This window comes from Suncus etruscus, chromosome 3 (genome assembly GCF_024139225.1).
Source record: "Suncus etruscus isolate mSunEtr1 chromosome 3, mSunEtr1.pri.cur, whole genome shotgun sequence".
Classification (NCBI taxonomy): domain Eukaryota; kingdom Metazoa; phylum Chordata; class Mammalia; order Eulipotyphla; family Soricidae; genus Suncus; species Suncus etruscus.
The window spans coordinates 38,239,287-38,262,952 of record NC_064850.1 but is presented as its reverse complement, the minus strand read 5'-3'; the positions used below and the strand labels follow the sequence as shown (position 1 = coordinate 38,262,952).

The following is a 23,666-nucleotide window of genomic DNA, read 5'->3' as shown; positions in this document are numbered from 1 at the left end:
CTGCTGATCCAGGAGTCTCTACCTTCATGTTTTACCAGTGCCGGCTTCAAACCTTCATCCAATCCTGGCTCCAATCTCAAATTGGGGCATACAGAAAGTGGGGACTCCTTATCCCTGATGGCTCTAACTCTTCAGCCAGTTCACAATATCTTTTCTATCCAGGTAGCTGCCAGGGGTATCAACAGACCATTCCAGAACTATTTACACAGACAAGATGCCCCCTCATGCTCAATAACCCTTGGAACAACTTCCAGGCCAGTAATATCCTTGCTGGGTTTCCCAGATCACCCCCTTCTTCCCAGGACGTATCCAGAGAGAACCTTTCTAGGAGCCTGAGGGGGAATAGGGGGAAAGAGGGGAACCCCAGAGGACATGGGAGGGCAGAACAAAGGACTAGGTTTCTGCCCCCAGTTACACAGGCTAGAGCAGGCAGAAATGACAAGTAAGACACAGAGCCACTGGGCCATCTGGTCTACCTGACACCACAGCTTCTGCCAAAGCCACTTCCGGGCCTGTGGCCTGCCCCTCCCCCAGTCAGCTGACTGCCAAGGAACCTTCTCCTGGGCAGGCAGAAATTCTGAGCTGTAGCCTGGGAGCCCTTAAAGCCCCAAGAGAAGCCCCCACTGAATCTGCAAGAGTCAAGCCAGCCCTGAATTGTAGGTGGTATCCTTCTAGAGCAGGAAGAACTTGGCCTGAGGCTGAACTTGGACTCACACCTAGAGAGTGAGAGGTAGGAGGGGCTGCAGCCACAGGGTGCAGCAGGGAAACTGGGAGGGTGGCTTTTGCCCTGTGGGGGACCCAGTGCCCCTGGGGTTACTGTATGGGGAAAGCTTGCTTCCTCCTCCCTCAAGGCTCAGAGGCTTGCAGCAACAGGACTTTCCCAGCACTGGGCTCTGAGCAGACCCAATTTGCTTGCAATTTTCTACACACTAGACCCCCCCTTGCACAGAGAGGAAAACCGAGGCACAGGGAAGGCTCCTAGGCTCCCTAGTTTATATCTGTCTTAGAGAAACCCACAGGTCATTTGTCAGCATCTTGGGGAACAAGAGAAACAACAAAAATGACCTTATTCGTATGCCAGTCAGAGCTTAAAAATCTTGACCCAGGGGTATTGGAGCAGGAAGAAATCAGCACTGAAGCTTAATGTAACAGGTGCCAAGATCATGGAGGGGTGGCACTTGTCTTTGCTCCCCTGCACTAAATGGAATACCCTGAGCCCCACTAGGAGTGACTATGGAGTACAGAACAAAGTCCAGAACACTGCTGGGTGTGGCTCCAAACCAAAATAAATCATAATTTAATGTAATCAAAGGGCATAGCTAAGTGGGACCTTACTGGTCTCCACCCACCATCACTGCCAGATACCATATTACCCACCACGGTCTTGAAATGATCCTAGTCATGGTGGATGGCATCGTTCTGACAGTCCAGTGGAAAAAGAAACCAGCCAGCACTCAGGACAGCCCTGCAGTCTCATTACCATCTGAATGAAGGCAAACTGACAGTCTTATCCTGACTCTAGTCTGGCCATTCTACCCTGCCAGAGGGCTACAGGGGTCTTTCTTGAGCCCCTTTTCTCCTGCAGAAGGCCAAAAAGGGATTCTTAGCTCAGGCTGGCTTCATGCTTTAGGGCAGTGCTTCTCAATTATTTTTTGTCATGCCCCCTTAGGAAGAAGAAAACATTTTTCGTGCCCCCCCCCCCGCATGACTGTAAATAGTATCTTTATTTAAAAAAAACTTTAACCTACAAAACAAAAATATATAAAATAATTCGAGCTGGCTTTTTAATCAGAGGTGATATCTGGATTAATGGCTACAACGAGCACGTTTTGCAATGCATAGCTTTTCCAAGCGGAGTTTGAAGCAGGACACAGCAACTCTGAGCTCCAGAAACATGCAGAAACATAAACACGGGGCTTAGCTTGTTATGACAGTGTTTGCCGAGGTCAATCGTGGCCCCCTTTACAGAGCCTCTTGCCCCCCTGGGGGGCGCGCCCCACTATTTGAGAACCACTGCTTTAAGGTGATATAGCCCCCTTAACCCCCAGTTTCCCCATCAATCAACAGGTTCTAAATCTAAACAGAGACTCATCTTCCTCCCTCTTCAGAAAACTCAGGGACTGGACACTCTTTGTTGTCAATCAGGCTCACCGAAGAGCAGGGCTGGCCTGAGGTGCATGAGTCAGACACCCCACCTTGGAGACCAAACAGCCCAGGATGAGCCATGGACAATGACTCGCTGTGGTGTGGGGAACATCCAGGCCACGTGGGTGGGTGACTGGGGCTCCAGCCAATGAACTTAGGTCTTGTTTGCTCCTCTGATAACCGGGGTGGCCGTGGTTAATATTCACCGGCACCTCACTACCCCCTCTGAGCCCACTGCTTAAATACGGGACGTGGACGAAGCTCTGTCTCCTCAGCCTTGGTAGCCAGCCCCTGCCTGGCAAAGACAACCAACCCCTGTAAGTATCCCCTCCCCGTGGACAACCAAGACGTGGACAGCCCCAGGCATGGAGGGAGGCTGGGTCCCTACAGGATGGAGCAGGCTGAAACTACAGGTCTGGGGTCTCTTGAAAACCTCAAACTTGTCCAGGCTCCCCTCCAAATGCAGCACATCATCTTAGCCTCAGTATGGGGGTTTTGGGGGTAGAGCTTGGTGCTTGGGAAGAAGCAGGATTCTGTGGGTTCAGCTGCTGTCTGTCTGCCTGTTCAGAGACTCCTGCTCCTGGAATGTTGGGGTGCTGCCTGCTCTCACATACACAGGCCAGGACAGGAAGGCCCAGAGAGGAGGCTCAGGGAAACCCAGGATTCTGCCGCCAACTGCTTACCAGGCCTCTTCCTTCTATGCAGAAAGAGCCATGCCAGGCTCACCCTGTGATGGGTGTTAGGGGATTCAGAGAGATCCTGTTTTGTGGTCCTGAGGGCTCTCTGCCTGGGTCCCGTTCTTTTTTGGCAGTTTGGAAGGAACTCTCCACCCTGAACCCTTCATCTCTCAGACCATCCCCCTGTCACATACCCCCACCAATCCTCTCACCAACCTTCTGCTTTTGGCAGCAAACCAGGCTGAGGCACAGAGAGGTTCAATATTTACCCTTATTCATCCCCTTCCAGGATTCAAACCTCAAACTTCTGGATTTCTCCTGCCAAATGCAGCTAAGGAGTGGGGATGGGACAGCCTGGGGGAGGGACTGGAAGGTGGCTCTGCTAGGACTGGGATTACCCTGGATGGCTATTCTGTTCTTGGGCAGACAGGAAAGAACCTCACCTCTCTTTCCCCTACCCTCCCAGCCTGTCTGAAGTGATCTCTGGGAGGGTAGATGGGATCTTCTTTTTCTCTCCTTTGGTTTTAGAGATGGGGCTGCCCAGATGAACCAGCTAAAGCAGCCAAACTTCCTGGGAGAGGGGGCCAGAGAGATTGTACAATGGGTAGAGCACTAACCTTGCATGTAGCCAACATGGATTTTTATCCTCAGCATCCCATAGTATCCCCTGAGCCCTCCAGGAATGTTTTCTGGGGGGGAAAAAAAATCAACCAGAGGGCACAGACTAGTCTCTAAGGCTAAACCTGGACTCACTTGCCAGTTCCTAAAATAATTTTTACTGCTGTAGGCCTCAATTTTTCCATCAGTAAAATGGGGCTTATAAGAATTCTCCTCTTTGAGACTGGCTCTGAGGGCTGACAAGACACACTATCCTGTGACAATTGCCCCTGGGTCACCTTGTAGTGATGATGGTGATTGGGACATTCTACCATCAAAGTATGAGGTGATGAAAAGGCAGGAAATGAAACTCCAAAGTGTTGATTTAAAACATTCCAGATGGGGCTGGAGTGATAGCACAGCAGTGAGGGCGCTTTCTTTGCACGTGGCTGACCAGAGTTCCATCCCTGACATCCCACAGGGTTCCCTGAGTGCTGCCAGGTGTGATTCCTGCCTGAGTGGAGAGTCAGGAGTTAGCACTGAGTATCAGCGGGTGTGGCTTCAAAATAAAAACTAAAGCATTCCAGACTCAGTGGTTGGTCCCTGAGTAGGCTCATGGACAGGAAAACACCTGCCCAGGCCACCTACCCTTGAGTAGCAGGGCTAGGTCACATTGGAGCAGATTTAGTGCCAGGTGACAACCAGGGGTATTACTGCTACAGTTGGACCCCTGGCAAAACTTGGGTGTTTGTGTGCTAAAGTTCAAGAGGGGGAGAGTGAGTAAGGCCCACCCCTCTCATTCCCCACCTTTCAGGCTACACCCACCTGCCCACACACAGACGTCTGAGTCAGCTGCTTCTGTCCTCTTGGTTTAAAATCTAACCCCAAGCCTTCGGGTGCAAGCTTGCCCCCCCCAGTCCCTTCTCCTCCAGCATAAGGCTTTGTAAGTGGGTGCAGGCTGATCAAAGTGCAGAAATCTCGGGTGTCTAAGACTAGAAGGGAGAAGGAAATTCAAATGACAGCCCATAGCAACTGGATGAGCTGTGTGACCTTGTCACCCCATCTCAAGCTTCTGAAATTTGTTTATTCAGCTAATTGGTTTGTTTGGAGACTGTACCTAGCAGTGTTCAAAAGTTACTCCTGGCTCTGTTCTCCAGGATCACTCCTGGTGGGCTTAGGGATGCCAGAGATCTAACCTAGGTCAGCCAAGTGCAAGGTAAGTGCACTGTCCTATCTCTCTGGCTCCTTGAGCTTCGGTTTTTCCTGGAACAATAGGGGGAGCCATAAAAGTAACTGAAGCACAGGAGAAGGTGGGAGGTACAGGCATATGACCAAGCAGAGGCTCTGTACAGCTGCTCCCTTGTTATCTTTATAGAAATCAGTGGTCAGTCCCCCGAATGGCAGGGCATCCCCCTGCCATGCAGAAACGCCTCTAATAAAGAATCCAGGGTGAGGGCCAGAGATTTACAATAGAACTGAAGGCATATGCCATGCATACCTGGCAACCCCAGTTTGGTCCCCCATACTGCCTGGTCCACTGAATATCACCATGTGCAGTCCTACTGAGATGCAGGAGCCTTACTAAGGCAAAGGAGCCCTACTGAGATGACCGAGGTGACCCCAGTTCTATCACTGGGTCTGGAGAGCAGTACCTTCTTGGACTTCAGCACTGAAACCAAGAATTGCTGGACTGGGCCCTCCATAGCCTTCATAGCACCAATTTTGGGAACCTTAAAAGACTCAGTATGGGTGCATGAATATCACTGGACTTCTCCCCAACAGCCCTAAAGCCACAGCCTCAAGTCCTGAGGTTGCTTTACATATTGTCACCCCACTCTGCAGGCAGCCCTCTAGAGCTGAGCCCTGCAGAAGAATTTCCCAAATCATGAAGTGTGCAAAGAGATTTCTGAGGCTGAGGGAAATATGCCCAAGGGAAGCTCGTGCTTGCAGCCCACCACTGGCTGGGTTTGTGCTACGCACACATGAGAGGCATGATGGGCAAGGGAATGGGGTATTGAGAAACCAGCCAGGGGTTTCTGCTTGTTATTTTATCTTAAAGAAATGTCCCGAAGTCTAAGCAGGTATAGAAAAGCCCAAAATTTCACATTCCCAACTTTTTCCTCTCCAGGGTCATATTCCAGATAGAAAAAGTAGCCTTTCTCTTCTAGTTTATTCCAGGGACAGTGTCAGTGATGAGAAGTGCCTCTCCCAAGGTGGGTGAAGAAGGCACATTTCGCCTCTGCTGTAGCCTCAATAACCTCCTGGTGAAGGCTGTGAGATGCCTGAGATGGAACTCGGCAGATACAGAGCAGTCAGAGTACCGTGGAGTGGCGATGACAGTGACTTTGGCCATTGCTGGAGCACTTGGTTCACTGAGTCACAAGTCTCACCACTCCATATTGCCTATCACACAACAGCCTCTCTAAACAGCTACAACCAAATCTTTAAGATGAGACAAAATAAGGAATTCATCAGTTTTTATCAACATCAGTATAAACCAGATTAGAGTGTTGGCATTGCTTTTGTAACTCCTGTCCCCCATCCACCCACCACCACACTCCAGCCTACTTTGCTGGTGAGCCTAGCACCTCCAATGCTTATAATCAACACTATGTTTAGGACTGAGATAAGGAGCAGAGAGCTGTTTCATATGTTTCATATGTCAAGTGTTGAAACCATGTTGTGTGATACAATATTTTCAGAGTTTTGGTGTGTGTACCTATAGATGTATGTAGATGTCTACACCTGTATAGACAGCACCAAGCCCACAACCAGGACATCAACTTCCATCATCTTTCCATCTTTCCTTTTACAAGGTTACCATCTGCCTTTCAGTTACTGCTGATAACTACGAATGTGTCTTATAGTCTCACTGTTGACTTTTGGTTTTTGGCCTATACCTGACAGTGCTCAGGGCCTACACCTGACTCTTCACTCAGGGATTACTCCTGGCATGTCTGAAGGAACATAAATGATGCCAAGGATCAAGCCAGGCTTGCAGCATGCAAGGCAAATGTCCTCCCTGCTATCCTATGGTCCTGGCCCCTGACCACCATTGACTTTTTTTTGTTTTGTTTTGTTTTTTTGGCCACATTTCCCAGCTCTCAGGAGTTACTCCTATCTCTGCACTCAGATATCTGCACTCAGAACTAGCAGGTTCAGAAGACCATGTGGGATGCCTGGAATTGAACCCAGATTGTCCCGGATTATCCATGTGCAAGACAAACACCCTACCATTTTGCTATCTCTTTGGCCCAAGCTACCATTGACTTTGCTTGTCTCTTTTATGACTTTGCTGTATCCTGCACACAAGTGTGATCATATGGTACCTGTGTGACTTTGGCTTGTGTCCCCAAGCATAGCCCACTTCCAGGGGGCTATCCACTTATTGCTGTGAGCACATGGCTTTCACCTCCTAATGAAGTCACACTTCACTGGGTGTGTATCCCACAATCCCTACCAGGCCAAGGGACATTTACATTGTTTCTAGATCTCAGCTATTGGAGATAATCATTCAATAAGCTTTGAACAAAGTGGCATATTTAGCTCTTCAAATGAGCACTTTCATGATTTTTCTGGTAAATAACTAGTGATGTAATAATTGGACCATAGAGGAATTCTAACCTTGGATGAGATGGAACCTGCTTCCCATACCATAACCACAGGTGTATGTGCAGCTAAAGCCACAGTGTTGTGTGGTATTTGCCTGAAGCTCAGAAAGATCTACTGGGTATTAAGATTATGTGTTTGTAGACACAGGACCTGACTCTTTCATCACAGCTTCCTCCTATATGACTGTGAATCAGCAAACAAGATCCTTACACTTCCAGACTCAGCAGCCTGCTGACTACTGAATAACAAGGCTCAATGGAGTTTGTTCAGTCTGATACAGATCCATCATACCTGGGTCTGATCTGCTACTTCCTACTGTTTTGCTTCCTGGGTCAACATATATATGTGTACATCTGCCTCCAGGGTAGCTGTGCCTTTATAATTCTGCTTCCTGTGATTGCACAGGAGTATTTTGTACATGTGTATTTTGCTTCCTGGATCAATATGCAAAGTATGTTCTGCTTCCTAGGTCAACATGCGCATGTTCATTCTACTTCCTGGGTTAACATGCATTTCTCCCTTGCTTCCTGTATGATTGTGCATTTGGCTTCCTCTGCCTCTGTTTTCTCTCTGTAAAATTAAAGAGCCCTTTCCCCTCAAGGTCATTGCTGATGCTAGTGGAGATTCAGGGTTTCAAGGGAATAGACTATGAGGCCAGATTCTGTGGGTGATTGGTGCTACTTCTTCCCCTACTCTCTGACCATAACAAGTGACCTCCTCTCTTGGAACTTTGGCCTCCTCTGCCATCTGTGGGGGAACTGTCATCTGACATGCCTGCCTGTCACAGGAGGTCATGAGACTGGCTCTGAGGTTCTGAGAGGTTGTCGATGAGCCTTGACATCCGCTGCAGTGATAGCAATGACAAACATAGCAAATATATGACAAACTCTACTTAATCATTCCCAGTTGTCAGTAGTGCCCAAGAGACACAAGTGTAGTCTGACCAGACCCTTCTCTTTCTTGTAGGAACAATGCTGTCCTCCACTACATGGGGCCTACTCCTGTGGGCAGCCCTGAGCTGTCTGGTCCCAAGCAACCTGGCAGAGGAGCTCCAGGGAGAAGCAGTGCAGGACACAGAACATGCAAAGATGGCCTGCCATAAGATTGCCCCAACCTTGGGTGACTTCTCCTTAAGCTTGTACCGCCAGGTGGCACATGAGTCCAACAAATCCAACATCTTCTTCTCTCCCATGAGCATCGCTGCAGCCTTGGCTCTGCTCTCTCTGGGTTCCAAGGGTGAGACACACACCCAGATCCTGACAGCTATGGAATTCAACCTCACGGAGAGAGCAGAGGCTGACATCCACAATGGCTTCCAGCATCTTCTACACAGTGTTAATGAGCCCAACAACCAGCTGCAGCTGAGCAGTGGCAACGGCCTCTTCATTCAGCAAGGCTTGAAGCTGGAAGAGAAGTTCCTGGAAGATGCCAAGAAGATGTACCACTCAGATGCTTTCTTCGTTAACTTTGAGGAGACAGAAGACGTCAAGAAGCAGATCAACGATTATGTGGAGAAGGGCACCCAGGGCAAGATCACAGATTTAGTCAAAGACCTTGACAAAACTGCAGTATTTGCTCTCATCAATTACATTTACTTCAAAGGTATGGTGGATGGTGGTGGGGCTGGCACCCAGGTTCTGCTCAAGGAATTGCTGAAAAGATCTTAAACACTTAAGCTTTAGATTCCTCTGAACAGGGAAGGTGGGGCCTGTCACTCTAATCTCCAAGCACCACAACTAACATGTGTCCTGTGGTTGGACAGATTTAAGGAAAGATGAATTCTAGAGCTATACTGCTGCAGGACTTAGCAAAGCTTTTCATGCTACTCTAAAGATGGAGGCAGAGAAATATAGTGTATACAAGTGCAGAAAGGAAAAATGGGCTTCCAGGATCATAGGCTGGCAGCTCAATGAAAAAGGAGGAGAGACAATTTTGGAGACTAAAAGATCAGGGTTTGAGTCCTGCTGCTTCTGTTTACTCACCCTTTCATATTGGCAAGTCCTTTATGGCTTTTGGTCCCAGCACCCCAACTAGACCATGGCTCTAATTTTACCCTTCTCAGCAGCTTTATAGAATGTGAAAAAAAAAAAAGTAGCTCCAAAGAGCATGGGGCTGTCAGCTCTCTTGGCTTGTGCTCAGCTCATATCTCCATCCCTTCCTCCCCCTCCCCACATCCAGTATGCATTCAGAAATTGTTCCTGTCTTGGGGACCATATGGGATGCTGGAGGATCAAACCACTGTCCATCCTAGGCTAGCATGAGCAAGGCTAAGATGCCTTGCTAGGTATCTTGCTAGGTATGCTGTCCTAGGCTAGCATGAGCAAGGTAAGATGCCTTACCGCATGCACCACTGCTCCGGCCCCTCCATCCTTCCTGACCCTTCAGAATCTAAAGACAGCTGGAACTGAGGGCCCACGGGGTAGTCCAGGCACTTGGCAATGATCTGAAAGAAGGGTTGTGAAGGAGAACCAGGGTTGGTGCTTCAGGCTGGGGTTTCCTTGATCTTGGGTACAGAACCCCCCAAAGCTAATCCAGTATAGCTGTGGTTTTGCTATGCTGTGGGTCTTGGGTGTGGTGGTGACTCCTCTCAGGGAACTGATTCCTGCAGGGTGCTCAGGATGTAGAACAGTGAAAGAAACTTGCCTTGCACAAAACTGAGCCAGGTTCAATCCCTGATATTCTTTATGGTCCCCTGAGAACAACCAGGAGTGATCCTTGAGTACAGAGCCAGGAGTATCCCCCTGAGCATCATTGGGTATAGCCAAAAAACATTTAAAATAAAAAAAATAAAATAAAATGAGTCCCAGGCAAAAGCCTACTCTAATGCCCCAAATGATGAGTTTTTTCTTGGAGAGTCAAGAACATCCCAGGCAGACACATTCCTCATGATTATCCCGAAAAGGGCAATGGAAGCTGGAACTGGAGCAAGACCTCAAAGGAACAGCAGTAAGGAACAAGGGTGGGAATCACAGTTATGCTGGAGTTTGTGACAGTCTCCAAGGTTTCAGCCATCAGTCAATTCACAGGCCTGAGTAACTTGCTCTGATCAACCTGGCGGGCATCTGTCAGTCTCCAACAAATGAATTTGACCTTTCTTTCCCCTACTCCAAGCCTTGGTTGCCAAGGTCCATTGATTCCCTTATAAATATATATATACATATATATTTATTCATTTATATATAACCTATATATATTAGTTTGGGGGGCCACACACAGTGACACTCAGGGTTACTCCTGGGCTGAGAAATCACTCCTGGCAGGCTCAGGGGATCATATGGGATGCCAGGGATTGAAGCTGAATTGGCCAAGAGCAAAGCAAATGCCTTCTCCACTGTGCTATCACTCCGGCCCCTCGAGTCCATTTTTTAGAGAGGTTGGGTCACACCTGGCAGCTCTCAGGGTTTTCTCCTGGCTCTGCACTCAGAAATCACTCCTGGTAGGCTAGGGGGACCATATGGGATGCTGGGGGATCAAACATGGTCTGTCCCAGATTGACTGCATGCAAGACAAATGCTCTACTTCTGTGCTATCACTCTGGCCCCTCAAGTCCCATTTTTACAGATGCTGAGACTGAGGCTTGCTGAGATCCCTTTTGTGTTTATTTAAACTTTGTCCTGCCCCCTTCCCTCCTTCACAGGGAAATGGGTGAAGCCTTTTGAGGCTGAGCATACACAGGAAGAGGACTTCCATGTGGACCCGCAGACCACTGTCAGGGTGCCCATGATGAACCGTCTGGGCATGTTCCATGTCCACCACTGCAAGGAGCTGTCCAGTTGGGTGCTGCTCATGGACTACCATGGCAATGCCACAGCCATCTTCTTCCTGCCCGATGAAGGAAAGATGTCACAGCTGCAAGACAATCTCAGTATGGAGAAGCTTAACAAGTTTCTCGAAAGGTCACACCCCAGGTAACCTAACTCCTGCAGAAGGAGGGGCAGGGCAGGTGTTGGGCTAGTCCAGTGTGTGTTCAGGCACTGCCAGCTGGCCCTGGAGATGGCAGGTGTCCATAGCATAGGAGCATCAGGTTAGAAAATGCTCAAGTGAAAAGCACCTGGGGGTGTTTGTGGCTACAGGATGGGGTACATGGCTGAACCTGGCCTATCAACCCAGAAGAAGACTGAGGAGCCAGAGAGATAACACAGCAGGAAGGGCTTTCGCCTTTTATATGGCCAATCAGGATTTGGTCCTCTATATCTCATATGATCTCCAAAGCACTGCCAGGAAGTAATTCCTGACTATAAAGCCAGGAGTAACCCCTTAGCATGACTGGGTATGGTCCAAATAAAAAGAAAAAGAAAAAAACAATGAAAGAAAGGTTAAAAAAGGAGGAACAAAATTGAAGGAAAATTGAGCTCGGCTTTTGTGCACTGTGGCCCATGTCATCACATATGATAGAAATATACATATGAGATAAAAACAAGGAATAAAGGAAATCAATGAAAATCAGAAAGAACTCAGACTATGAGGGCAGAAAGAGGGTGCTGTGATTAGGGTTTCTGCCTTGCATGCAATTGGCCCTGTTTCAATCCCTGAAATTAGTACCTTTAGCATCATCAGGTGAAGTCGGGAGGAGCCCTCAAAGCATAGAGGTCATGACCAGGGTGACCTCTGGCACCTTAGGCAGAGCCATGCATTGAAACTCTGGTCCTGTTGCCTGAAACTCACTGGGAGGTCGTCCAGAAAACTCCCCACTGAGCATCACCCGAAACAGAAATAGGGCTGAGTAATAGGGATATTACTATAGATAGTATGGTTCATAGGGGGTGTTTGTGGCTCAGGATGGGGTACATGGATGAACCCAACTCACCTCCCAGAAGAGGACTGAGGGACCAGAGAGATAGCACAGCAAGGAGGGCTTTTGCCTTCCATGTGGCCAACCAGGATTTGGTCCTCAGGAGATCTGAGCTATAAATTTAAAAGAGCACAGACTAAAGTGAAAATAGCAGCATGCCATATTTCACCCACTGTGTCCACATCTCTGTCCCAGGGAATATCCAGGGAAGATCTGAAGAAAGCAGCTTAGTTAGCACCCCTTAAATGCAGTACTGGGTAGTGACTCAGCTGAAAAACAGAGCTCCCCACTGGAGCTCACTCCTGATCTCATAGCCCACATGACCTTGAGGTTTCACCCAGGAGAAGGCCAATCTGGAGTGGTCATGTGTGAAGTCATAGGGCTTCCCTGAGGACACAGGTCTTCCCGGTGGGATCCTTGGAGGAGGTCGCCTCTGTAAGCCCAGAATGCTGGGAAGCATTCCTGAAGTGGATTCATAAAGCCAGGTCTTGTTCCCAGTGTGGATGGATATTGGTGCCCAAAAGGAGAAGAGGGTCAGGGAACCCACTCAGTGCTGTTAAACCTCCTATTTTCTCACCATCTTCACAGTTCTGTCAACTTAAAGATGCCCAAGCTGTCTATTTCTGGGACCTACGATATGAAAAGCATCTTGAACAAAATGGGCATCACCAAGGTCTTTGGTAATGATGCCGACCTCTCAGGGATCACCACAGATAAGCCCCTGAAAGTGTCTCAGGTGAGTGTATCATGGGATCTGGTCATCAGCTCAGCAGAGTGGAGTCCCCAGAGCTTGTGGTCCTTGCCGTTGTGCTGAGAAAGTGACCCAGAAAGTTTCTGGGTCTCAAGGGACCTCTAAGCTTGCAGCCTCTGATCCTCTGCCTCATCTTTAAATGGGGTTCCCCCCTTGGCCCCTGTAACCCAGGAGGTGCTTGGGCTCCCCAGGAACCCTTGGCCATGATGCCAGTGATGCTGCTGGCCAGCTGCTGGGACTCAATTCAATCCCAGTTCAGTTCAAATTGCCTTTTACCTGAGAAACAGCTTGATCTAATTGGCCACAAGGGGGTGAGAACAGACGTGAAAGGGACTGTGGGGCACCTGGTGCAGAGATTTGGTACCTTCCCTTACTGGTCCCCGTCCTGATCTCAGGCCAGGATGAGGGTTCCTAGGCTGTCACATGTGCTTTGCATGTAGTAGGCCTGGGTTTGATCCCCATTCTGTGGAGTGTGGCTCCCAAACAAATATATGCCTATACATACATATTTATGTGTACTTACAGATTTTTTAAAAGCTTTATATTATGGGGCATGATTTATTCTTCATTTAGCCAGCATTTATTTGAATCAGGACCTTGCTCCCTGCTAGTCAAAAAATGTTATGAATATGGAGCCAGAGCAATAGTGCAGCAGGTAAAACTCTTGCCTTGCAAGAAGCCTGACCAGGGTTCAATTCATGGCATCCCATATGCTCCCTCAAGCACACCAGGAGGGATTTTAGAGTGCAGAGCCAGGAGTAACTCCTGAGTACTGCTGGCTGTGGCCCCAAAACAAACAAAATAAAGGAGGTTTTGATGAATCTAAAATACTTAGGCCAATAAAGCATTTATTTTGTTTGTTTTTATTAATTAAATCACCAAAAATTACAAACTTACAAAATTATTTATGAATGCCTGAAGTACAATGTTCCAACACAATGTCCACTCCCTTCACCAATTTTCCTAGATCAATATTTTTATTATCAACATATTTACTTTTGATCAACCTGATTTCATAATGATACTCCAAGGAAATTAAATTCTGCCCCTGAGCTGGTGTGTGAGAATGTGCTTGAGGGGAAAATGAGGGACAGAAGCCTACAGGGGTTTGTGGGGCTCTTCTGCTGCTCCTGCTGTGTCTCGACCACTCTCCACTGTGCTGCCTGCTCACCCTGCTCTGTGCTTTCTCCCCACAGGCCCTGCACAAGGCAGTGCTCAACATCGACGAGAGGGGCACAGAGGCAGCCGGGGCCACGTTCATGGAAGCCATCCCCATGTCTTTACCCCCAGACCTATTTTTTGACCACCCCTTTGTTGTAATGATCTATGACACAAAAGCTAATGTACCCTTATTCATGGGGAGGGTGGTAGACCCCACGCAAATGTGAGCTCCTGGACCAGTTCCTTTCCACAAGACTTTGCAATATTAAAAAGCCATTTCTGGTCTGGCCCAGATGCGAGTAAAGGCAGCCTTGTGACTCCATCAACCTTCGCCATGTCCCAGAATCTGTGTGGGATGGAAGGGGTGGGGACGACAAGCACACTCATGGCTGCTCCAGGCCATACTCATGACTGCTCCATGCAACACTCATGACTGACTGCTCCAGGCCACACTTTTGGTTGCTTCAGGCTATGCTCATGGCTACTCCAGGGCATATTTATGGCTACTACAGGCCACACTCATGGCTGCTACATGGCACATTTATGGCTTTTCCAGGCCACACTCATGGCTCTTCCAGGCCATGCTCATGGATACTTCGGGCCACACTCATGGCTCTAGGCTATATTTATGGCTACTTCAGGCCAGCTGCAGTCGAAACACTCAGGGATTGGGGGTTCTCTAGGAATTCGGATGAACCCTCATCCCATAGCACATTGTATCCTAAAGCCGAAGTTGTCAAAGAGGCAAAGTGGGGCCGTCCTCTCTTTTATCCCACCTGGAAGCTGAGTCAGTTCTGATCCCCTCACAACCCTGCCAAGATCCCCATCATTTCTGGAGCCATGTCCAAGCTTTTGGCCTCTCATTTATCCTCTGTCCACAATCCTCCAATGTGCTCTACTGGCAATCAGGATCTTCTCCCGACTGCTCAGGGGACCCCTTTCTTCCCTAGACACATGACCAGATTACCCCCATGGCCCTGGGGAGTCACCCCAATAGTCTTGCCGTTTGAAGACTCCCAGACCCCTCCTGACAGGGCTTTGACAGGCTCTTGTCCCAGATGCCCCTCCTTGCACTACACATCAGAAGCCCCAGGGCAGCATCCTTCCAACCAGGACTGCATGGGTTCTTAGAAAAACCAGTCTGGTTCCCTAGTCTTGATAATAATAATCATAATAACTCATAATCCCATCTCATGTGTCAAGGCCCTGTACCTTGCCTCTCCTAACAGTTACTGGGTAGTTACCAGAGAAGGGGCCATGAAACTCAGACCTGGGGTCCTCCCAGACCTGTGGGAATCTTCAAGTGCTGATGCTGCTGCCCCCAAACCCTCACAACCTTTTGCATTTCCTTCAAGTACAGAGCAGGCCCTTTGGTGGTTGGTTTCTTGGCAAGGCTCAGATCAGAGAGGCCTGGTGGAAGCAGTGGTTTTCCAGTCACCAGCAAAGTCATCTCTTTAATTGCTATAAATCAGTGACAAAAGCAAAGATACACATCATAAATTTCCATCCTAACAATATTGGGGACACGTGAGGGCAGCCCAGCATGTCTCCCTGAACCTGCTCCAATGGGGTGACAAGTGCCTCTGCATTTGACCTCATTCTACAGATGAGTACAGGGGAGCATAAGAAGCTTCCTGGTCTAGCTCCAGGCCTAGAGGCAGGCAAGTGGGGTGCTTTGTTTGTTCTCCAGGTGCCTCTTCTTCCCTTCTCCCACCACAAGGCCACCCAGGCCTCATGCAACATAAATTCCTCCCAGAAGGCTAAGAAAGGCTGGGCCCCTCTGCTGTCCCCCACATAGGTGTATTTATCGAGGCCAGCTGGGTTAACACAGGTGCACAGACCAGCTGGGGGAAGACACAGATGCCCAGAACAGTTGGGAGGAATATAGATGCCTATGCCAGCTGGGGGCTATATATGCCCAAGCCAGATGCAAGGTAATGGTCCTCAAACTACGGCCCGCAGGCCACATATTGTATTTATTCCCATGTTGTTTCTTCACTTCTAAATAAGATATATGCAATGTGCATAAAAATTTGTTCATAAGTTTTGTTTTTACTATAATCTGGCCCTCCAGCAGTCTGAAGGACAGTGAACTGGCCCCCTGTTTAAAAAGTTTGAGGACCCCTTTTAGAGCTAAGCATTCATACATAAGGAAGGCTCAAACCCGCCAGGGACAAAAAGCCATGACTGAACCCAAACAATGTCAGAGTTGTCTTCCTGAGGAACAGTGAGTGACACTCCAACAGTGACTGCACCGTCTGTCCGTTCAGGGCAATGCAGAGTCTGGCCAGCAGAGGGCAGCGTTCACCCAGAGGCAGCCCAGCTAGAAAATGGTCCTGCTTTGCTTCATTCAGTCGCTGTGGAAGGGCCTGGAGCAGGGGTCTCAAACTCGCGGCTTATGGGCCGCAAACAGCCCTCCGTACAACATTTTGTGGCCCGGCCCTAGAGTAATCTTATTTGTTTTGTTTTGTTTTGTTTTAGTTGTTTGGGTCACAACCCCCAATGTTCAAGTCTTACTACTGACTTTGCACTCAAGGATCACCTGCCTCCTGCGGGCCCCCAGGTAAATTGAGTTTGAGACCCCCTGCCCTGGAGGGATTGGAGGTCACAGTGGGACAGGCACTTACCCTGTGCTTCCTGCATGGGCCTTCTCCCTCTGGCCTGAGCTGCCCATGGCAGATTTGCCCCAGTGGGCCACGTGGAGCCACCCTGTGTGCAGTTGCGGCCTATCTCTTCTGTAGGCAGGAACTGGCTACATTCCCACAGGGACATGCACACACAGGTCTGGTCTCCCCAGGGTGCCCACAAGCACAAAACCTCACTGTCCTTTGAGAAGTAAGTCAGAGCACACACTCTGGGCACTTATAAAAGAATCGTTCTTGGACATGAGCCGTGGCACCTGTAGGCAGGGCCAGGAGTGGAAGAAAGGGCCAGAAACTGGATTAGGTCTTGAGTCTTCCTTCTCCTCCGGGGGACATTGGACAGGCTATTAGCTTGCTGGACATTGGGCCTCCATGAACAGACAATGAGCCAGTGGCCCCTTGAAGAAGGCTGGTGGTGGGCCTGAGCAGGGACTGGAAAGGACTGTGCTGGGGAGGCCTTCATTGTCGCCCTGAGGCCTCAGAAAGGTCACCCATGTGTCCTGGGCTCTTCCAGAGGCCCTTAGAGATAGAGCCTCCAGAACGCCTGTGCACAACTTAGGAGAGGTCAGGAGCAGGGTGGGATCCTTGTAAGGACATGTGGGGATCAACGTGGAGAAAGGCCATTTCCAAGGTAACAGCCAGCCCAGGCCTGGAACTTTGGAGGGTTCCTTTGCCTCTCTGTTTCTCAGTTTCAAATCTCTAAGTTAGACAAAGAAATTTCCACATGGACCCCATGGGATGGCTTGCTTAGTGACTGTCCCTCATCTTATTCATGAGAGCTTCCTTTAGTCTTTCTAAGGCCAGGCCACAAGACACCTACCTCAGAGTTCACTCTCCAATCCAAAAGCCTCAAGACTGTAACCAACATACTCAAATAAACCCTTAGGGATGTGTTATTCTGTGAAGAAGGAACTGCAGGGCAGGACTTCAACCCAGGGCCTCATGTGCTAGGCATGTACAGTACTGCTTGCTTGAGCAATCTCACAGGGCCCCTGGGTGGTGTCTTCAATGAATTGGCAGCAGGAATAGAAAGTCAGGCCTCTATATTGAAACTCAAAATGCTGCTACTGAGAAATTCCCCATGCCAGGCTGGCCTCCACAATGGGGGCCACATTTTCGACATTTAGCCACAGTAGTAGGTATGGAAAGTCCAAATAAGAAGCATGTTGCTTCATCAGAAACTCCCATTATACTGTGCTGATATAGCATGAACTCCTGAAAACACACTCTGAGAATGCTTAAATTAGAAGTAAGCCCTGAGGGATCTCTAAGAGCAGTAGAAAAGTGGACAAACCACATTAGAAAATGACCATAAAAAACCTCAAAACAAAATACCTCCTATGCCTTCAGGGTCGGGACTAGGTTGGGCATGGAAATTCTTGGCTTGGGGGTTGAGTCCTGGAGTCTAGAACAACTGAGTTCCACAGAATAGACAGTCCCCCCCCCCCCCAAGTGGAGAGGGTGAAAAGTGCATGTTTGCTTCCTGGATATCTTAGAGGGTCCTTTTCGCTCAATAAACGGCTTTTGGTGAGGGAGGGTCTCAGGTACAGATGCTGGACCAAGGTTGAAGTGAATATTCAGAACTGGGTTGTGGGGGGGATTGTTTATACTTTTTTTGGTTATTCCTTTGTTTTTTGTTTGAGGGTCATATCTGCACAGCTCAGGGATTTCTCCTGGGTCTGCTCTCAAGAATCACTCCTAACAGTACTCAGGAGGACTATATGGGATGATAGAGATCAAACCTGGGTTGGCCATAAGCAAGGCAAGTGCCCAGCCTGCCATACAATTGCTCTGGCCTTTTAATACAAAACCTAGGAAACATTTTCAATATTAACTTGAAATTTAGTTCTGCAGTAAGCTGAAATGGGAGAATGAGATGGTGGGCAGTACCCCAAGAAAGAAATCAAGATTCGGTGATAGAACTCTGGCATTGCATGTGTAAGGCCCTGGGGTGGATACCAGCACAAAAAGAAAATGAACAAACAAGAACCACCCTCAAACAGAATGACTTCAGGAGCCAATTGTGAGCGACCGAGCACCCACATGTTTAATGGAACTCTGAATAAAATTTTCCACCGCCTGATTCAGCCATAAAAGTTTGCTTAGCCCCGAGCCAAAAAGAAACTCTGCAAATAAATTTAGCCCGGCACACAGAATCTGGCTTAAACCAGATTCCTTAACCTTTTCATGGAACCTGTTTTTGTAACTGCTCTCAAAAACGTAATTATAGATAGGTTTTTGTAAGGTTTAAACTGTAATCCTTATTGCTTGCACAAAAGAAAAATCTATTAACTATTTGTCTAAGGATTTGCTTCCCCTCCCCCCATCCTGCCAGGTTCCTCTTTATCCTTCCCGCCATCAAAATGTGTTTATGCTCCCATTGGTTAAAATCATTGTACCTGTACAAATCTGATTGGTTTAAGTTTCAATCCTATGTTGCTGCTCCTCCCACTAAAGCAGGGCATAAAAGCCCTGCTCTCTCCCTCAATAAACCTCTTGACTGGCTTACGTCACCAGGAGCCATTCTACTAATTTCTACAGCTTAATTTTTTAGGTGTTCACAAAAGAGCTTAACACTCGCGAATTATTTGTAGCTGCTTTTTGCCTTCTGTCCCGGTTGAGAGAAAGCTGCCGGCCGGAATTCTCTCCCAGCAAAGGGCAGGAGCAGAGGAAGTTACAGCCAATTATTCTGTTTTGCATGTGAAGCAGAGTAGGCCATTCTCCCTCTCTGTGTCTCAGATTCCACTCTTCCTGCCTCATCGAATGGGGGCCCAATCCCATGTGGTCCTAATAACCTGCAGTCCCATTGAACCACGGGGTCTTTGTCTACCTTCCAATAGCTTCCACTCTTACCTCCTTCTCTGTAGGAGGAGTTATTAGTGGGGCACACTGGGCTGCAAACCCCATGTGGTCTTCCTCAGACTGTCTCCATCCACAGTTTAACCCATAGTCCAGATATTAAGGCAAACAAAGTCAAACCTGCTTTGGGCACTCCTAATGCAGCTGGGGCTCTGGGTCTGCCAATCAAAACTGAGACAATAAGTGACTCTGTACCCCATGCCAGGCTGCTACCAGTAGAAGGAAATTAAGGGGCGACTTGAGGCAGCACTGGCCCAGGAAGGCCACAGAAACACATATATAATCAGCCTAGGATTAGGAGAGGCTAAGAAAAACTTAGATTTGGTTTGCCATGCCCTAAGAAGAAGGTAAGATCACCTTTGGCCCAAGAGATAGCATAGTAGATAATGTGCTTGCATTGCATATAGTCAAACCAAATTCAACTATTGGCATCTTATACATTCCCCAAGCTCACCAGGAGTGATAATTGAATGCAGAACAAGAAGCAACCCATGTATTGCCAAGCGTGGCCCCAAAACTAAAAAAATATATAGTCATATGAAAACTTTTTCTCTTTTTTTTTTGTGGTTTTTGGGTCACACCTGGCAGTGCTCAGGGGTTATTCCTGGCTCCAGGCTCAGAAATTACTCCTGGCAGGAACGGGGGACCATATGGAATGCCAAGATTTGAACCGATGACCTTCTGCGTGAAAGGCAAACGCCTTTCTTCCATGCTATCTCTCCAGTCCCATGAAAACTTTTTCTAACTTCAGAGTTTCTGTTTTGCTCAAGAAATGGTGTAACCCAATGAATTTGAGAAGGATCTCCCAGCTTCCCGATTTCTATTTAATTTGTGGCTAATCAAAATGGAAAATTCTCTTTTGAAGATTTAGATATTTTTATCACTATGCACCTAAAAAATTACTGTGAAGAATTTGTAATCCACTGTGGTCAAAATAAAAATTAAAAATAAAAGATTTAGATATTTTTATAGCAAATTCTTAACTAAGGCAGTTTTCCAAGTCCCTGGTTCCAGGTGTGCATGTCCTATAACAGGAAAAGCTTGAACTGAACTCTGAATAGCTGTGAATTGTGGTGCTTTAAATATTTTTAAAATGTGTTAACAGCTTCTTCTTAAAGTGGGGGCAAAATAAAAATTGGAGTGATCCTCAATAAGCAAAATTTTCTCCAGCATTTCAAATCAGAAAAGTTTTAGATGACTCTGCATTTTTTTCGATAAATGGAATTTTATTTCTCTTATTAGGAAACAAGCCAGAGCTAGCTAATGTATTCGGGAAAATTTCTCCTATGAGACCAGAGTACAACAGATAGAGCACTTGCAGGAAGGAACAGAGATGCCAACTGGCATCAAAATCTGGGAATGTCTTTGCCCAGCTGGGGTCAGAGCTATAGCATAGTGGGGAGAACATTTGCCTTGCACACAGCTGATCCAGGTTCAACCCCCAGCATTTCATATAGTCTTCTGGACAGCACTAGGAATGAACCCTTGGTGTAGAGCAAGGAATAACTCCTGAACACAGCTGGTTGTGGCCAAAAAATGAACAAATCAACAAAAACAGAAAGAGACATGCTGCTTAAGGTGTAGACAAGGTGTAGACATCCGTGGGTTGAGGTCAGGTGGTGCAACATTTACGAGAATGTTCTGGTATTTGTCTAGTTGGTTGGATCCTGACTAAGATCCCTAGACAGACCCATCTCTGACCTCTACATTGCCCACACTTCAGCCTGCAGGTGCCAGGTCAGACCCTGTAAGGACAACAGGCCCTACCTGGCCAGCTCTGGGGGTCCTAAGGCACATGATGCCCTGGGGGAGGGAGTGATGAGTGTCCCTAAGGGTAAGTGAGTCAGTTCTGAAGGAGCCCTGGAAAGATACTGTGAAAAATCCTCCGGGGTGACCAATAGAACAGGTTGAGCCTCCTGGTGGCTATTAACCCAATCCACTGAGGTGGGACCTGAGGCACAAGGAGGTTTGGCTGGGTCATGCATGCACATGATGGGATGGAGGCAGCTGCTTCCTCCAGGTAAGGTTTCTGGCCTGTGGGAACTATTTTGGTGGACTTAGGCTATCAGGATTCCCTTCTCACACCCACTCTGTGCATGAATTGGACCACAGGACTCCTGCATCCCCATTCACTTCCTGCAGGGAAAGACACCACCCCTGTTCTGAGACTTCTTTTCTCTACCTCTTTCTTATCACCATCTCATCACCTTCTCAACTACAGCTGGGCCAGAACATTCAGCCCTAGCTTTCACCACAGCTGGTAGTGACCTTTATGGTCATGGTGCTTGACTCCAAAGGAAATGCTACGTTGTCCCTCTGCCCAGCCCCCTAGTCTTGACTTTAGTGCTGGTGCCCAGGGTGGCAGGTCAAAGTATCTTCATCACTGACTCAGACATCCTATCAGCTCTCTCTCACCCCACCCTGGACTCACAGAAAAAAGGCTCCAACTATTGACCCCTTACTCATTCTGATGGGGGTTCACAAGCCCCCACTTTCTTTGGGCCTGTCCCCCATCAGTACTATCAGCTTCAAGATCTATCACACCAGCTTCGTGACTTTTTCCCAAAAAAAGTTGCTGAAAAGGAGTTTTGGGAACAAGACCTGCTTCCAGCCTAGGGATCATCTAAGGCCATTATGAGTCCCTCCATCTCATCTTGGGGGAGGTCCCCTCTTCCTGGAGGCCTCAGGGTACCGCTATGCAGAAAGGTCAGGGTTCAGAGATTTTCAGGGCCCTGGTTCACTTGCTGCTTCTCTAGGAAGTCTAAGATGATTGAAGAACCAATTCAGTCCAGCTTTTGGCTCTTGGTTTTGGTTGTTTGTTTGCCACATTCAGTGTATTCAGGGTTTAATCCTGGCACCCTGTTATCAATTATAGCAGGTCTCAGGGGATCTAACCTGGGTTGGCCTTGTGTAAGACAAAGACTCTACCTGCTGTACTATAGGTGACTTTGACCTTCTTTCTGGATGCTGAAGATCTAGTTTCAGGAATTGTTCCAGGAGGAGAGAAAGTGCAAGGCTTTCTTCTCCCTCTCAACCAGTGGGTTCTTGGCCAAGAGTGTGTGAGAATATGATCAAGAGTGTGATAATTTGGTCAAGAACATAAAAATGCAGCCAGTGGAAGGAAGAAAGGTCTGAGGAGAGTGGGTACATGAATAGGTAAGAAGAGAGGTCTTGGTAGGGTATTGAGGCACAGGGAAGAGACCTCTATGTAAACTGCAGAAGAAAGCCAATATACTCCAAGGGCAGAGAAACCCCATATCTCTTAGGCCAAGTGAATTCCTTTTTGAATGACTCCAATATTTACTGTGCCAGGGAAGGAGGGAAAAAAAGGCAAAAAAAAAAAAAAACCCACACAGAACATTGTCTATTTTTATCTTCATTTATTATTATTATTTTTTTTATTTACCTATCTATTTTTGGTCGATTTCTTTGTTTTGGTGTGGTTATTTAAGCTGTTGTCCCCATTTACACTTATTTTTTTTCTTTTCTTTTCTTTTTTTTCTCTATGTGCTCTGCCATGCTTCTTATCTCAAGACCATGGCGGGTTTTATTTTGTTTGTTTGTTTTTGTTGTTGTTGTGGTGGTGGTGGTGTTGGTAGTGCTTATTGTTATTGTTGGAGTCCTCACTGGACATTTGACACTTCTTTTTGTACTGGTGGAGTGTATCACCTTTTTCTCCCTCTTCTCTCAAACCGATGATGAGAGCCTCTAAAAAAATTCCGCTTATTTTCTGCGTATTAGACTTTTACCCCAGTTTATTACTTTTCTCTTCTTCAAACAAAACCACGTAACTTAAACTAGCTAGTCCTGCCCCCCAGTTAGAGGGGGAAATAAGGGAGGCACCAAGACCAAACAGGTGCAAGACTACTAAATAGTAGGCTAGATACAGAGGGGACCACATATTCTGGCAGCCCTGGGGGTGAGGGAAGAGGATATGGGAGGTAAGACAAAAACGGAGGTGTAGGGAGGACAAATTGGTGATGGAAATTCCCCTGAGTTTATGTAAATATGTACCTAAAATATTATTGTCAACAATATGTAAGCCACCATGATCAAAATAAAAATTATATTTAAAAAAAGACGTATGCACTTTTATTGTTAGAATGTATTCATATGTTAAAAGAGAGCATGTGCAGGGGACTTTTTAAAGAAAGGAATTAAGTTAGTCATTCAACTGTATCAGGTAGTTGTAATGTATGCTTTGTTGTTGAAGTCAAATATTAACTAATATTTGATTAAGAAAATATCAGATATTTCTTAATAAATTTTGTGAGGAGGGGTATAATAAAGAACTAATATTTTCAGACATTTCTGTCAATTTGTGTAAACATTAAAGATTTTGAGCCAAAGAAGCAACTTCTTTCACTTTTTTATTTCCTTTCTGAAACTATAAGATTCAAAGTAAAATCCTTTATTATAAAAGAGAAATT

The 23,666-nt window shown here is 47.3% G+C and overlaps 1 protein-coding gene across 1 annotated transcript; it reads left to right on the top strand.

Annotated features, from left to right (window-relative positions):
- Positions 1-2,402: 2,402 nt before the first annotated feature.
- LOC126003579 (alpha-1-antitrypsin-like) lies at positions 2,403-14,039 on the top strand. The gene is made up of 5 exons (XM_049769858.1): positions 2,403-2,462; positions 7,998-8,633; positions 10,669-10,939; positions 12,412-12,559; positions 13,771-14,039. Exons 2-5 carry the CDS (start codon positions 8,003-8,005, stop codon positions 13,960-13,962), a joined length of 1,242 nt encoding a protein of 413 aa, XP_049625815.1. The 5' UTR covers positions 2,403-2,462; positions 7,998-8,002; the 3' UTR covers positions 13,963-14,039.
- Positions 14,040-23,666: the final 9,627 nt, after the last annotated feature.